At 40.6% G+C, this 15,847-nt stretch overlaps 1 protein-coding gene across 1 annotated transcript in view; it reads left to right on the top strand.

Moving 5' to 3' along the window:
• Positions 1-390: 390 nt before the first annotated feature.
• The window catches only part of nbeab (neurobeachin b), a 263,722-nt gene continuing 248,265 nt past the window's right edge, over positions 391-15,847 (top strand). The window contains exon 1 of the mRNA XM_086080779.1: positions 391-781. Within this exon, the coding sequence (XP_085936905.1) occupies positions 527-781 (255 nt within the window). The 5' untranslated portion in view covers positions 391-526. The remainder of the gene's footprint in view (positions 782-15,847) is intronic.

The raw sequence follows: 15,847 nt of genomic DNA on the forward strand, positions 1-15,847 counted from the left end.
GAAGACGGATACAGAGCGGAAGTTCACTTGGCTCCTAACATGGCTTCTTTCCGGCCTTCCTGCTGTGGCGCGGCAACATTTTCACCCCCCCAGTGTTCACAGTTCTGACTTTGACGTGTTTTTTTAATGCCGTGTTAACGCTCTTTTCAAGCACTTCAGAGTGGGACACTGCAACGGAGCTGCCGGCGGGCGGCGCTGAAAGCGACATTCAAGATGAGGGGAATGTGCGCACGCACGCACGCGCACGGTCGAGTGGAAGCGACGTGCGCGCGCACAGCTGAGCGGAATGGAACACAGTGCAGGTTAGACCGGCACCGGCTGGGACGCGACCGGGGTTGTGTTCTTGGGGTTTCTGCGCGCTCTCTCTCTCTCCTCGGTAGTACTCTTCGGACCTCGGCTGCGGCGGTTGGTTGTCTCACAAGCGGCGTCGGACACTCGGAGCTTGGGGCGGACGCCAGCAGCACCACCGCCAGCACCACCAGCACCAGCAGCAGCGAGGAAGAAGCGAGAGACACCGGCGGCGACCATGCCAGGCTCCATGCCCGGCTCCATGCCCATTTCGGACCGACCACCTGCGCCAGGTGACGGCGGACACCGCACGGCCGCCGGCGAGAAGACAGCGATGTCATCATGCGCGGGTTCCGTGCTGCTGCCGCCGGCCGGCATCATCTACCCGACGGTTCCCATCCGAGATATTAAAACCAAATTTGCGGTTCTCAGCGGACTGGTTCAAGCCGGAGAGGTCAGCAACCGGGATATAGTGGAAACTGTGCTTAATTTGGTGAGTAAACTCTCCCCCCCCCCCCCCCCCTGTTAATATCAATCGATATTTTTGCCCACTTACCGACGATAGTCTGTTGAGTTATGGGAAAACAACACACTGACATCTTAATCATTTATACGAAATGCCAAGAAAGAGAGAGTACATATTTGGAGTGAGATAGTTTCCAACTTTAACACAACTTTCTGTTTGCTGGCTAAAGAGGAAGATAAACACAATGTGGTCAAATACCACTTGCCCTTGAAATGAGTTATTGTGACGACCTCAAAAGACATTTTAGCGCAGTGATTACTCCCAACCTTTTATTTAGCCGAGACACTTGTTTTACTACAGTGGCACCTTGATACGTCAAATGTTTTGCTTTGAGTTGTGAGCACTCAGACCTGAGATACGAGTGCTGTATGGTGGTGGGTGACTCAACTCAATAACAAACAGCCGTTTGTCAGACATCATTTGTAAATATATAAAAAAAAAAAACGCAGCTTCATTTTAATTATGACCACTGACCTGAAGGTCAAAGTACACATAAAGCAGACAGCGATTAATGTCATTTCAGTTCATTTAAAGCTGATTTCTCCCGGCAAATCACAAAACAAAAAATGTGACAAAAAGTTTGTGAGCTATACCGAAAAAAAAAAAAAGATTGTCTAAATTTTTTCACAATTTCAAATTATTTATCCCGCAACCCTCGTGAGGATAAGCAGTTCAGATAATGGCTGGATTATTCCATCTCGTGGAAGACTATTTAATTGCTCTGCCTGTCATTATTGCTTGCATAAATAGATCAAACACACAAATTAATTATTTTGTATGAACATGACAAAAATTTCTTGCAGCACATCTGACAATCTCTCACGGTACAATGCCGTAGCCCGGTTGTTTGGGAATCCCTGGCATAGCAAAGGTTCTTTCCAATTTATGTCAACTGTAAAGAGTGGGACATACAAGTGATGTGAAAATTGGCCAATAACTTGCACACTGTTTTGACTTGAGCGCTAGCGACAGCGCTTACTTTCAGCGGTATCGTTTTTGATGGGCTCATTTCATTGATTTATCCCCTACACTGCACAAATTGCTCGGTGGTGCTTAGTGTTGCTGATAAGAAAGTCTCTAATGATTCTGAAATCTCTTGTTGCCATTATTTCATGAGCAAAGCGGGAAAAGAAAAAACACTGCTAGAAGTGAGATCCAGCATTTACAAATCATGCAGCCACAAATGAAGTTAAAACAATTACACTCCTGATTCCTGCTACGAATGGCATGTCGAATATATATATATATATATATATATATATATATATATAAGTGGCATATAAAGGTAATTGCGAGGCATATCAAAGCTTTGGGTGGTCTCACAACAACAGTTGTGTGGGACATTCCAGTCACATACTCGTGTATATGGTTTTGCTCGTGTAATTCCTATTTCAAATTCTATGGGGAAAATGATGTACATTTACTATTTTAGTGACATAAATTGGCAAAAAACAAACAAAACGGAACCTCTGCAATATAGGTGTAATTCCGCCATAGCTACCACATATGAATAAATAGGGCTGTGCAATTAATTAAAATTCAATTACTATTTCAATTATTACACTCCACAATTACAAAATCTGCATAATCGTAAAAAAAAGATTATTAATACAAATTTTTGAGTTATTTAAATTTATATATTTGCATAAAATTTATAATAACTAATTTAGTACATTTTGTTTCATCCACTTGCATAATTATAGTGTTTCAAATAATTTTATTTGTCTTAATTTTTTATAATTTTTTTTACCTTTAAACATTTTTTATTTATTATTATTATTTTTTTAACCAAAAAATAAAAGATTGTCTTACTGCTCTCCAACCTCAAGTTTTTGCCAACATACATAAATAAATAAATACATATTATTATCAATTCTTTTTGGACCAAAAAGGAACTTGCATAATTTTAGTATTTCTATTTTTTTTTTTTTAATTGTTCTTAATATTTGTAAATGCTTAACTCATTCACTTGCAGCTATTTTACACTGAAGCAATCCCGTTTGCTCCCGACTGTTTTACTGGATTTTAACTGATTTTGCAAGGCCCACAGAATATTGTGTTCTATTGTTATAAAAACATGGAACCTACCAAAAGAAAGATAAGAGTCTTTTCTTTTATGAGGAAAAAAAGTATATTTGTATCTGTTTCCGTTTTGCAGAAATTAGCAATAGAATACAGCTAAGTTTCATCAATATTCACATTCCTGGTGAAAACACTGACAAAAAGAGCTTGTTTGCAACATGGCCCTGGTTGATCTCTTTTAATACGCCACCTGCTGGCTGTTTTTTTGTAATAACTACCATTGCTTTAAGCCACCTCTTCATGTCAGAAGCTGCATGAAAGCCTTCTGTATGTTCTAGCATAAAAAAAAACATTAAAAACAAGTATAAATAAGTTTTTGGGACCATGGCAATATTGAAATTAGAATGTTTTTTATACGTTTTTGGGAGCAAATGATTTAATTAGTTATTGATTAATCATGGCACCATTACTACTTATTATTGTAGCATTAACTTGACTAATCGGATCAGATTTTCCAAATTAACTAATTAAATTAGGATATTTCCCGCCTCCAGTTTTTTAATCCATGCATTGATCATAAATGAGTCTCGTTTGGATGTGGTGCATTTACAAGCAGCAAGCCACCATTCTATTTATTTCCTCGTGGATTGTCGAGATGAAAGAATCTGCGAATGTATCCGCGAGGCTCTCATCTGATGTTTGAATTTTCAAGCGTGCTTGCCTTGCTCGACTGAGTGTGTTTCACCAATGTTGTCTCAGCCTCTCATCTTTCCCCTGCGTGTTTGCCTTCCCAAAGTCATTTCGGGAAGCTCTTTACTTTTACCCGACTTGTTTGCCTTGATCCCATTCGCGTCAAGTCATATGCATGCCCGAGATATAACGAGCCTGTAATCCAATTTACATGAGAAAAGGCACGAGTAATCATAAGGTAAGATAAGAAATAGCAATCCCGTGAAATGGCAACGCCACAAGATTTTACTCGGGTCGCTTTTGAAATTGTGACTGTCTTACTCAAACCGATCTGACGGGATCCAATTTGGCGTGTCATGGATGCATTTTTCTGCCTTGGAATATCTGTAATTGTAGTAGGAAAAAAATAAATAAAAAAAATAATAATAAAAAAATAATAATAATAATAAATAAAAGAAAAAACGGTGATATTAAGGCTTCATTTGCCTTTATCTTAAGATCCTGTAATCTATAATAAATAGTTTTGATATTGTTTATAATTAACTTTTTGTTGGGTAAAAAAATAATTGAAGCGGACCTTATAAAAATAATCGCATATATCGCAATATAATCGCAATTGGATTATTTTCCATAATCGTTCCGCCCTGGCTCAGATATTGCTTCACAAAGTGGATAAGTGCACGGAAGTAACGACAAATTTTCCAACAAACAAGTACTTTCACTCTTGTACTGCATTCTGACACTTGTGTATATCGCTCGTTTCCTAAAAGAACATATTTTATCGGTTACATTTGATTGACATATTTATCTCTTATTTTGTTTTATGCATTATTCGTTTTATTTGAGGATGGTTTGTGCTAATCTTTTTTGGGGATCATTTTGCCTTTCTTATGTTTCATTTGGAATATTTTCCTTGTAACTTGCACACAAGCACTTTTTACGTTTGCCATTTTGTTCCCTTGCTGTACCTAATGCGAATCTAACCGCAACCTTAAACTTGTGGTATGAGCTCAACTGTGATTTCTGCTGTTACTGTGACATCCCAAGTCAAAGGTCATCTGCGGGTTCATCTGCAGAACGCGAAGCAACTTACCGTATATCAAGTCACACACTCCCTTTTGCCTCATTTGTTTCCAAACACAATTAAGATGATTAACAATCAATACGACACAATTGATAGGATTCCAAACACAATGTGACAAATCAATTATGCTCTCGTCCCTGAGCCAACCTTTGACGTAGAACTTCTTTTGTGTGCTTTTAATCGGGGTGATTTATGGGCAAATCTGGTGTCCAGAGATAATGCGTAGGTGGATTTATTTTAAAGCGTTTGACGGCATCATCATATTATGACCAGTGACTAATTGGCCATTTGTCCAAATAGATTCCAGGGAAATTAACGAGTCACAATTACAACGGAAGTGAGGTGGTATGATTTATTGCTGAGCAATAATGACCACTTTCTCAAAACGGCCTCACTGTTTACAATTCAAAGCGGTAAAAACGACCTTTTCAAAGAGCTCTAATTAAGGAGTGTAATCTTCCTGCAGGTTCACGCACTTGTAATGAATGTTATTTGACCCGACGGTAATCACCATTTTTTAATTTTTTTTTATAATTCACATTACACCTTGCGCATCCCACACAAATCGTTCATGCCATCTGCGATGTCTGTAGTACGTATGTGAGATGTTTAGCCATTAGCATACGGTTGGTGTTTTTATCACCTCTTGTAAATGATGGCGTATAATGTTAAAACTAGTTTGTTTGCAGTCGATCACAAAGAACATGCTCACCCCGAGCTATCAATAATGTATTCTCATCTACCACAACCCTATGCGTCTTTCTGGGTATATATATTCTCTACGAGAGACGAGATTGTATGAACATTTTGAATCACAATAGTAATGACCAGTGGTGGCAAATCCTGTAAAGTAAAAACCCTACCACAGTTTGGCTTTAGCCCCTGATGCTAGCTAGCTAGCTTGCTAGCACCTGGGGCTAAATGCCACAGTTTGGCTTTAGCCCCCTGATGCTAGCTAGCTAGCAAGCTTGCTAGCACCTGGGGCTAAATGCCACAGTTTGGCTTTAGCCCCTGATGCTAGCTAGCTAGCTAGCAAGCTTGCTAGCACCTGGGGCTAAATGCCACAGTTTGGCTTTAGCCCCCTGATGCTAGCTATCTAGCTAGCAAGCTCCCTAGCAGGTAAATGAGCACCAATGGAGCTAGCTAGCTAGTGTTAGAGTAGGCAATATTAAGTATTGTACTCTTTGCGTGTTCAATTAACTGAATGGTGAGATCCTGGTGAAGAAGTCCCTTTGCAAAAGTAAATAATTATCAGAAGCTTCTGATGACAAAAGGCTGACGACGCTGAAGCCGTGTTCTATCAGGTTCTGTGACCGGCTCTCCGTCACATCCTTATTTATTAAAAAGTGGGCGAATACGAAATGTCTCCACCCATCAGCCCACAGTACATTTGGTTACAACTCAGTGAATACAAGAGAATCTGTTCCCATGGGTATAAATCAGATTAGAGAAAAACAATAATAATAAGCCTGTGACTCCCTTCTTCCGACCGGCAGAGACCGGCCCTCCCATTAAAGATAGCAAATGTACAAACCCGTTGCCCTTTCTCTCATGAAAGTAACACAGATAAGAATACAATTCTATTCATTGAGCCATACTGCTATAACTAAATCCAAAACGGCTAAAATATAAATTGAAACTAAAAAAAACAATGTTAATAACTCATCACTAGCTAGCTAGCACCTGTGGTTAAAGTCAAACTGTGGCAGGGTTTCTACTTTGTGGACCTGGATTTGCCACCTCTGGTAATGACCAACGTCATCGTGGTTATCAGTATAGATAGATAGTTACTGTAGTTAGGTACTGATAGATGCTTGTCTAAAAAATAGGATGTGCACCGTGGTCGACCGAAGGAAGACGGTCACAACTGCTCACGGAGCTGAAGTACTAGTATACTATTGCTGCAAACAAGAACTATAGTGGTGTTTCGTAGAGTATAACAAACATACGCCTGTCATGGGACAAATCTGTACTCATCCTATTTTTGCAGACTAACATTTTTATATTTAGACGGTGTTAGAGTAGACAATATTTGTATTCTACTCTTTGCGTGTTCAATTAACTGAATGGTGAGATTCTGGTGAAGAAGTCCCTTTGCAAAGGTATCATTATCAGAAGCTTCTGATCACACAAATGAAGTCACCCAAGCAGTGTTCTGTTCAAAAGTGTGTCTCCTCCTCCAGCACACAGTACATTTATTGAAAATCAGTGAATACAAGAAAATCCCTCTCTCCTCCCATCAGCAAGTTCCCATAGGTATAAATCAGATTAGAAATAAACAATAATACATCAGCCTGTCCTTGGACTCTCTTCGACCGGCTGAGACCGGTACTAGGCTATACTCCCTTTTAGATAATATAAAAAAGAAACTTGTTGCCCTTCTCTTCTCAGGCGAGAGAGACAGATAAGAATACAATAGACAATACTCTTCATTGAGCTATACTGAGTTAACATAACTATACCCACATCTACACAGCTATAACTAAATTCAAAATGGTTAAAATATAAAGTAAAACAGTAAAAATGTTAACAATGTCAACAACGGCAACATGGGCCTTTTCAGAAACCTCCAATTTGAGGCTCTTCATTTTTACCCTCCAAATGGTCATTTTTTCTCCAAATCATCAGCAAAATGGAAATGCTGCCTCGTAAAATCCCAGAGTGCAGGCACTGATAACAAGCATCCATTTTTTTTTAAAAATCCTTTCTTTCTTTAAGCCAGTTTTAAAAGCAGAGTAAAGGCCGGGGGTCCATTTCCTGTGTGTCAGCGAGGTCTAATTCTCCTCTTCCAGTGCCCGCCCGTCCGTCCTGTGCTTTTTGCCCTGGAGAGATGTTTATGGTGTGTTATAATAGCTTTTGGTGTACTTGGCGGGCAAATGTTTACGACTGGCGCAGCTGGGGATTTGCCGGTCTGCGGTTTACCAATAAACCGTGATTCCATTTCAGGTGGTTAGTAATACCGTTTCAAATTGTTATCATCTTTTATACCCAATTTTGTGTCTCTGAGCGTAACAGTAGCGTTTTGGCTTTTCCCATAAGTTGCTCGCACAACAGCAAACAATGTATTTCTTGTAACTTCCTAAATATTCAATTATTGTAATACTGTTCTAATAATTATATTTTGCATTACTTTGGTTTCTTGTAATTATTTGTACTTGTTTTATTTTTTATATTTATGTAGTTTACTTTTTATATTTGCATTTTATTTTTCCATTGTGTTCTACTTTTTCAATTTTGTTTTGTTCCTTTTTTTTCATTTGTTTATATTAGGGGTGTCAGGCAATTATATATTTTTTAATCATGATTAATCGCATGACTTCAACAGTTAACTCACTAATTATAATTAATCGAGCGTTAAAAAAAACGTAGTGGCGTTAAAGAAACTTTAACTCAAAATTAACGCACACATTTTGACACCTAATATATATAGAGGTGTATATATATATATATATATATATATATATATATATATATATATATATATATATATATATATATATATATATAAAATAAAAAAAAACTGGTAATGTTACCATTTTTTCCTATTTTTTTCCCCTAATATTTGTGTGTAATTATTTTGTATATGTTCAATTAAAAAAATATATTTTCAAGCCTTTGTGAATTTTATTGCTAATACTGTATTTGTTATATTCTTATTCCGTTGCTAGATTGTCTGTTTTTAGATTGTTTTGCTTGTTTTGTGCCAGTCCCAATCCCTGGTGTATTGCTTTAGCAATACCGTCATCGTAGTCGTAACCAAACTGATAACAAAGAAACTGAAGTAAAAAAAAAACATCTTTATTTTAATACAATTGTAAGTATTGCGTGCGTCTTGTTTCGCTCTCAGCCGTCGACTCAGGAGAGCCTCTTGATTGATGACCCACATGAACGCAATTTATCTCGCGGCTCTTATTTCCGGTCTAATTAGCACACGTTGTGTGGGTTTGTTGCAGTGATATTTCTTCCTGGTCCAGACCACATTTCTTCATTTCTTCTCGGGCCAGGTCGGCATCGCTCATCCCCCCCCCCCCCCCAAGTGACAGGGGAGGTTTTAGATCAGCGCCGCATCGTCCCTTCAGAGATTAGGCCGCGCAGCTGCCTGCGAGCGAGGCCACTCGCGCAAACGCTGTCAATATCAGAGGATGAAAAGAACATTCTAATTGAATTGTTTTCCATCCACTTGTGGCAAAATCACAAGTGTGGTTATTTTTTTGAGACACCCCCCCCAGCCAGCACTGGGAATAAGCAGGTCTCTTTTATGCACAGTAAAACAACAGACACCGAGACCCCTATAGATAGTATTCACGTGATGTCACCGAAATACGCCTATCGACCCGGCGACCCACATTGTGTGGCATTCGCAGGTGCGCGGAATGTCGAATGTGAACGAACAATGGAACTGAATGTCCGTAGGGCAAAAAAAAAAACCACATGGATTGCAAGGACAAATCGAAAACAGTCAGTTCTGACCATGTTGTTTAAAGACCTAATATGAGGTCATTTCATAAAGTGCCAAAAAGAGTCAGTCAAAAAGTGAAGTAATTAAACATTGTCCAAAAAATAAAGCGTGAAAAAATCATTTCGAGTTTGTATATTTGACAAAATAATCGTTTTCCCAAAGTTAGAGCCTGGCGACCGACAAACCCGGAAGTGATACGTCACATCGGGGACAACAATGGCAGAGCTCAATACAGAAAGTACACAAAGCCAGTCAAAAAATGGATTTAGAAAGTGATATGGCGAGATCCAAGTCGTCGAAGAGTTGGAGAAAGAGGAGCAGGTTGGAATTTCATATGTTGGACCGGACGACCTGACATTAAGTGGAGACGAGACCAATTGAGATGAGAAGAATTGGTCAATTACATACGCTGCGGTAATTAGCCGCGCTGTAACGTAGCACTGAGATTACCTACCGTATTTTCACGACCTTAAGGCATAAGGCGCGGTTAAACATACATAGCTTATGACATTTTCTTCTACTCTCTAATGTGGCTACAACTTAAATGTATCAGAACGCGCAGAACCACACTGCCCCCAAGTGGCCAAATTGAGTACAACATAAGGCGCACACACAAACAAGGGCAAGACGGTATAAAATAATTGAGATAAAATCGATTTTGAGACATTTAAAATCGATTCGTACTAAATGAGAATCGATTATTTTTTTTGGGGGGGGCACACCCCTAATACAAACATTTGTGGTTGGGCAGCCATGATGTTGGACGTGAGATGTTCTTGGAACTCTTTTTGTCATTGACTGAACTCTTGCCTCATTTACAGTCAGTGACAAGCAAGTTGAATTTGTTACTGGCAGTCAACCAAACTCTCAATTCAATTCATTGTCTTCATCTTTCCACGAGCCCCCCCCCCCCCCCCCCCCCCCCCGGCAAAAGGGAAAAGCCCAGCTCCATTTGTATGGAGATGAGCGGCATCTGTGATCAGGCCACCGCGGCGACATGGCAGCTCCAATGCAGCAAATGCGCAGAGCTGAGAGTAGAAATAAATAAAAGCTGATCAGCTTCCCCCGAAACCTCCCGCGTGTAGCTGTTGGTCAAAGAAGGCAAAATGATTCATCGGCTGCTCTTCAGCACGATTTGAAAGAATCGATACATCAGAGTTTACGCATAGAGTTGAAAAGAACACCAAACCAAAACGTGCACTATGATATTCTTAAGGCGTTGCGGTGCCTCAATCAGGAAGGCTGTTTGCTCGCAAGACCTTTTGCGCAGGCATCTTGTTAACTTGTCCTTGACTGCCCTTGAGCAAGGCAATCCCTCATCATGCTTTCAATATTCAGGACACAACATAAACAAGCTGCAGGGAATAAAACTATCCATACAAGCCAGCCCTGGCGTTTACAGAATGCATTTCAGATGTCATCCGCCTCGATGGACCCTTCAAACTTGACCACGCGCCGTTTGACCTTGAGGTTCGTTTGAATTCACAATTATTTTTACATATAAGAAATTAAATATATTGAAACTTTCACCATTGTAAAGCCTTTAAATCTTATTTTAAGGTTGCATCACCTCATTCTAATTCAAATGTTGCTTTCTTTTTTGGACCTAATTTTTATTTCAGGTCTAATTTGAATTTGTTAAACCATCCGCAGGTATGGTGAGTAACGTGAGGGGTGCAAACATTTTTAGTTTCAATTGTGTGTATTCCTATTTTTATTTATTTGACTGTCCTTTAGCTTTTGGCACCTTTTTTCTTTGTCTTTTATTTTTGTTGTCTTTTATTCTGTTGTCTTTTAGCGCCAGTGTTTCCTCATTGTTCTCTGCGCTGGGCAAGGTGGCTGGCTTTGTCATTTGGTCGTCCCACTCGGCCCATGGGTTGGGGGGGGGGGGGCTCTTCATTGTGTGGGGCCGACCCCAACCCGGGAGCTCTGGGGTGGCGGCGCTCCCGGTGGCCGTGGGCTGTCATCCTTGTCAGTGTGGAAGAGCTCCCCTTTGGGTGTTTTCCTCACATGGTTTCATTGTGCCCCGCCATGCCCTTTTTATTTAACTAGTTCTTCAGGGTTTTGTTTTTATGTCGTACCTCGGATGTTTTATTTTGCACAGCACTTTGAGTTGCATTTTTTATGTATAAAAAGTGCTACATAAACAAAGTTTGATTTGATCTTACGGATGTTAAGAACAATAAGTAAGTAATTGCATTTTTAAATGATAGCCTTTATTCTCAGAGGTGGCAACTCCAGGTTCAGAAAGTGAAAACCCTGCCACCGGTTGGCTTTAGCCCCTGATGCTAGCTATCTAGCTAGTTTGCTAGCTCCCTAGCAAGTAAATGAGCACCAATGGCGCTAGCTAGCTAGCGCCATTGGGGCTAAATGCTTCAGTTTGGCTTTAGCCCCTGATGCTAGCTAGCTAGCTCGCTCCCTAGCAGGTAAATTGGTACCAATAGAGCTAGCTAGCTAGCATCTGGGGTTAAAGTCAAACTGTGGCAGGGTTTCTACTTTCTGGACCTGGATTTGCCACCTCTGTTTACTCTTATCTATATCATATTTAATTTCCAATGAAAAACAGTACAACACCAAGTGAACAAGCCTTCTTGTGCTGCATGACTACGTGACCAGTTTGTTTGAATCGAATAGACATCTTCTACTTGTGTGCGATCAAAGTCTTCTCGCTTTTACGCACAATAGGGTGTTTGAAAAAAAAAGAAAAAAAAAAGCAATGTGTCTTATCTGTCAGGAGGACGCGTGTCGGGGAGAGAGAAACTCACTTTATTGGTGTAGCAGTAGATATCTGCTGTGCGTATTACAGCAAGTGGCGTATTCATAACGGAGCGATTTAATGACGTGCGCGCTGACTGCGGGTTTGTAGATTGCGGCGGACGTGGGTGTTTCCCAGTATCTTTTAATGCACACGTCATTTCCTTTTAAGGAGGTTAGGCGCCCGTCCTGTCGCCCTCCATCTCCGAAGGCTTACAGCTGAGTAATACATTCCCAGGATATTTCTACTTTGTAATGTTTCCATATCCTTCTGGTTGTGAGCCGGATGACACGCTGATTAATACCATGGGATCCGCTTGATGAGCAAATCCATTTTTTTTTTTTATGGCTCATTATCCTTTCTTCCACGTTTTAACTAGAGCTCTTAAGAATCAGCCATTTTGGACATACTCGGGGTGTTCAGTACTCCAGTTCCCCACCGAGATGAAGAAAATGTCATTATTACCACTTGATTGAACAACAATAGTCTCTAAAGATATCAGATTTAACGCAGTCGCGTTAGTGTTGGGCAGTCGCAACGTTGACGATGCTGCTTCTCATCAGCACATTTGATTGCTCATTAATATTGAATTGGATGTAAAATGTTGCGCAGCCTCTTTAAGAATTGGGAATTAGCAGGTGTTCCCTGACTTCAACCCTCGAGCAGCAGACAGAACTCGGTGGAGCGGCCGAAAGCCGTTGTCGTCGTTTCAGTTGACAAAAAAGTCAAACTAGAAGTTGAGACTTAAAGCTCTGTGAATATGATCTGCTCAAAATCATATATTTTGATCATGATAATGATTTGATATGTTTACATGTCTATTCATTGATAATCCATTTAAAAATACATTTTTGTGGGGTTTTACATGGACAACAATTCCCTTTGGCTCTTGCTATTTACATTTCTAATGCCAGAATTTACTTTGGGCAAAAGTCTGCGTAGATTCTCAGTCTTCAGGGTTTACTTAATAATTGTGTATATTCAAAAATAAACCTTGTTGCCATTTTTTTTGATGTGTGTATGTACAGCTGTGATTTTAGTTTTAGTTTTTGGGGATTACATAACTTTTAGTAATATTGTGATATTTCTGATTATCATGATCATTTTGATCCTGATAAACTTCTAAAATGTTCTTGCACTTTCATCTCTGGCAAATAGTGTACAGCACGCTTCGATTTAGCTGTTTTTTTATTGTGTTGAGAATTGGCCATTTCGCTCTGGGAACGCGTCCCGTCGCTTTGTGTGCGTACGGAGGCCAGATTTTATGCGGCTCGATGCTAAATCTGTGTCTCGGGCTAATGCTGTTAGTCGCACTGTTCTGAAAGGAACATCTGGCTTGGAGAGCCTCGCCGTGGCTCCCGAGTCGACAGCGGAGGGAGAATTAGAGGCTGCTGCGTTCTCTTGAAGATGATTCAGCATGGAATTAGTTGGCCTATATGGAACGCGGCTCGGGACGGCGTGGAATTGTCCCCGCCGTAAAAATGCACAGCGTTAGCAGAGATGAAAAGCTGCGGAGATTGTTAAAATCAGGCTTTTTGCCTCCGAGTGATAGTAAACGCTTTGAGCCCTCTTTGGAGAAATCTACAACGCAGATGCAGAATTTATTTGCTCCCTGTTATGCGGCGTTAGAACTGCCCAGGAAACACAGACGATGTCAGACCTCGTTTTCCACCCGTGTTGATGATAGTCTGAGCTTTTCATTTTTATTTCTTGGTACTAGTGAGAAAATATAATTTATTCCTAACTCAAAACTCGTATCAGCAAACCATCTTTCCTAATTGAAGTGAATGTGCAAATTCTGATGTGCGTACTTTGGCCACCAGCTGATTCCATAAGCTTCATTAATATTGGCCGTTTTTCAGAGCGTAACAAATATGCAGAAAAGCTTAACTTTTGTAAATTCTCTGGGAACAGATTTTGTTGCACTGTTTGTGTTGCTTAAATGGGGTATCATGCCACAAGTCAGTCAGCATTTTGCAATTTGTGCTAGCCTTAAGCTAGCAAATGTTCCTAAGCAGGGCCGTGCAGTGACTTTTAGAGGGGCAGGTGCTCAAAGCACAAAAAAAAAAAGGGCACATGATAACGTGCCTGCACTATCCACTAAGGGTTTTACAAAAATCGATTTGGCAATATATCTTTAGCATTCTTTGAATCGATTCAATATGTGGCCGAATCGATTTTTAAACATCACTTTTTGATGGAAATATTCAACAAAAATGTCTTACTTTGGGTTAGGGTTCCTTTATACGAGTGGTTCTTAAACCCTGTTGGAGGTACTGAACCCCAAAAGTCTCATTATTCACATTCACAAAATTGCTCTTCATTGAAAAATAGCTGTTTTGTTAAGATGGGAACCCACAGGTAGTAGATCCAATAAAAACAGCAGAGGCCCCAGAATTGAACCCTGTGGAACACCAAAAGTTCCGTTACACATATCAATTCATATTGCACATATTCTTTCGACCACTCTCTTTTTTTTTACTCAAAAACATCAGCCACAAGTCGACGAGTGAGCGCAACAAATTCCCTGCAGCACAGATAGGCCAAGCAATGTCGCGTAATCACCTGCAGCCAATGATGGCCAAGTGGGGCTTAGGGGTCATTAAGCATGGAAGAATGTTATATTAATGGAACATTAAGCCTTACTATTTTATTTCAGTGCTGTTCAAACATGAAACAGGCTGCAACCCGTTTGTTAAATACAGTGGCTTATATGCCTGAAGTTTCAGATAAATACATTTTCATACAAATCTTACATTGCACATGTACAATTTTCTAAATTTGAGTAAAAAAAACAAACAAACATATTCTGTGTACCTTAAACGCATCAGTAGTTGGAGCAGAAGCTCCATGCCGCGTCCCAACGGAAGAGGAACGTTAGTTTTACCGAAGATTTTTGACGCGGTGGAAGTGGATGGGAAGGATGTTCGTCTTCATGAAACTGAAGAGGGGACATCTTCCCCGCGTCCTCGGAGCCAACTGCGCCCAAATGTCAGACTTCCATCGTCGTTGCGAGGCTGATTACAACTTGTGTCGCTACGTTTCAATTGAAGCTAGGCTAGCACGCAGCATGCTATGCGATCATGTCGACAAGATCTATCGGATAAAAGGCGTTAGTTTTGCTTGAGTTTTCTGCATTCTATGACTTTGGCTTTTGTTTACTGGGAGCGAAACTACGTAAATGCAAACGGGTGCGACCAACTTTACCGACCGCAGGTGTAGTGGCGAGCGACCTGGCAGAATGGGGCGCGTCTCGTAGTGTGACGTCATCCAAGGATAACGTAATAATAATTCGTTTGATGTCAATTATGTTGCTGAATTTTAGTTTTTGAAAGGCAACAAAACTATTTTCACAAACTATTTAAAAAATATATAAAATAGATAAATAAATAAATAAATGCACAAAGGGGCACTTTGGGCATCAGTGTCAAAAGGGCATGTGCCCCGGCACCCATTGTTGCCAACCGTCATTCAGGATTTGCAGTATGACTTTTGTGGTTGACATCTTCTTTTGTTAGTGGCTTAGTGGACCGTACGCTCGTGTTCCTGCACATTGCCATGTGACAGGAAAGACAAGCCAAGTCTCTCTCCAGGCATTACCGATTAGTGTCTGCCGCACATGTGGTTCTTAGCTGTCCAACCGCGCGCGCCCGCTTCTTTTTTTGCCTGTTAAGGGCGCGGCTGGTATTCCGATCACACTCCAGTTGCGCTACTGCTCACTAAACATAATATGCGCTCGGCTATCGTTGGGCTCCATCCAGCCATCCAGTTATTATCTCGTATTTATCTTGTGCGGGGGGACCTGGAGCCCGTCACGGCTTACATAGGCCAACATGGTGGCGTCAGCCCCAACACATTGGCAGACATTTGCAGCTCTCACACATACGGACGGGTCAAATCGTTCACGGTCTCATTCACACCTTCTTTAGGCCAATCCAAACATGAGTGATTTTTTTTTAGGCTGTGTGAGAAAGTATCCACAAAAGCAAAAGGTTCAGCTGGTGCCGTTCTAACGCAGACACA

Source organism: Leptonotus elevatus, chromosome 7 (genome assembly GCF_054856555.1).
Source record: "Leptonotus elevatus isolate MCC_2025b chromosome 7, RoL_Lele_1.0, whole genome shotgun sequence".
NCBI lineage: Eukaryota > Metazoa > Chordata > Actinopteri > Syngnathiformes > Syngnathidae > Leptonotus > Leptonotus elevatus.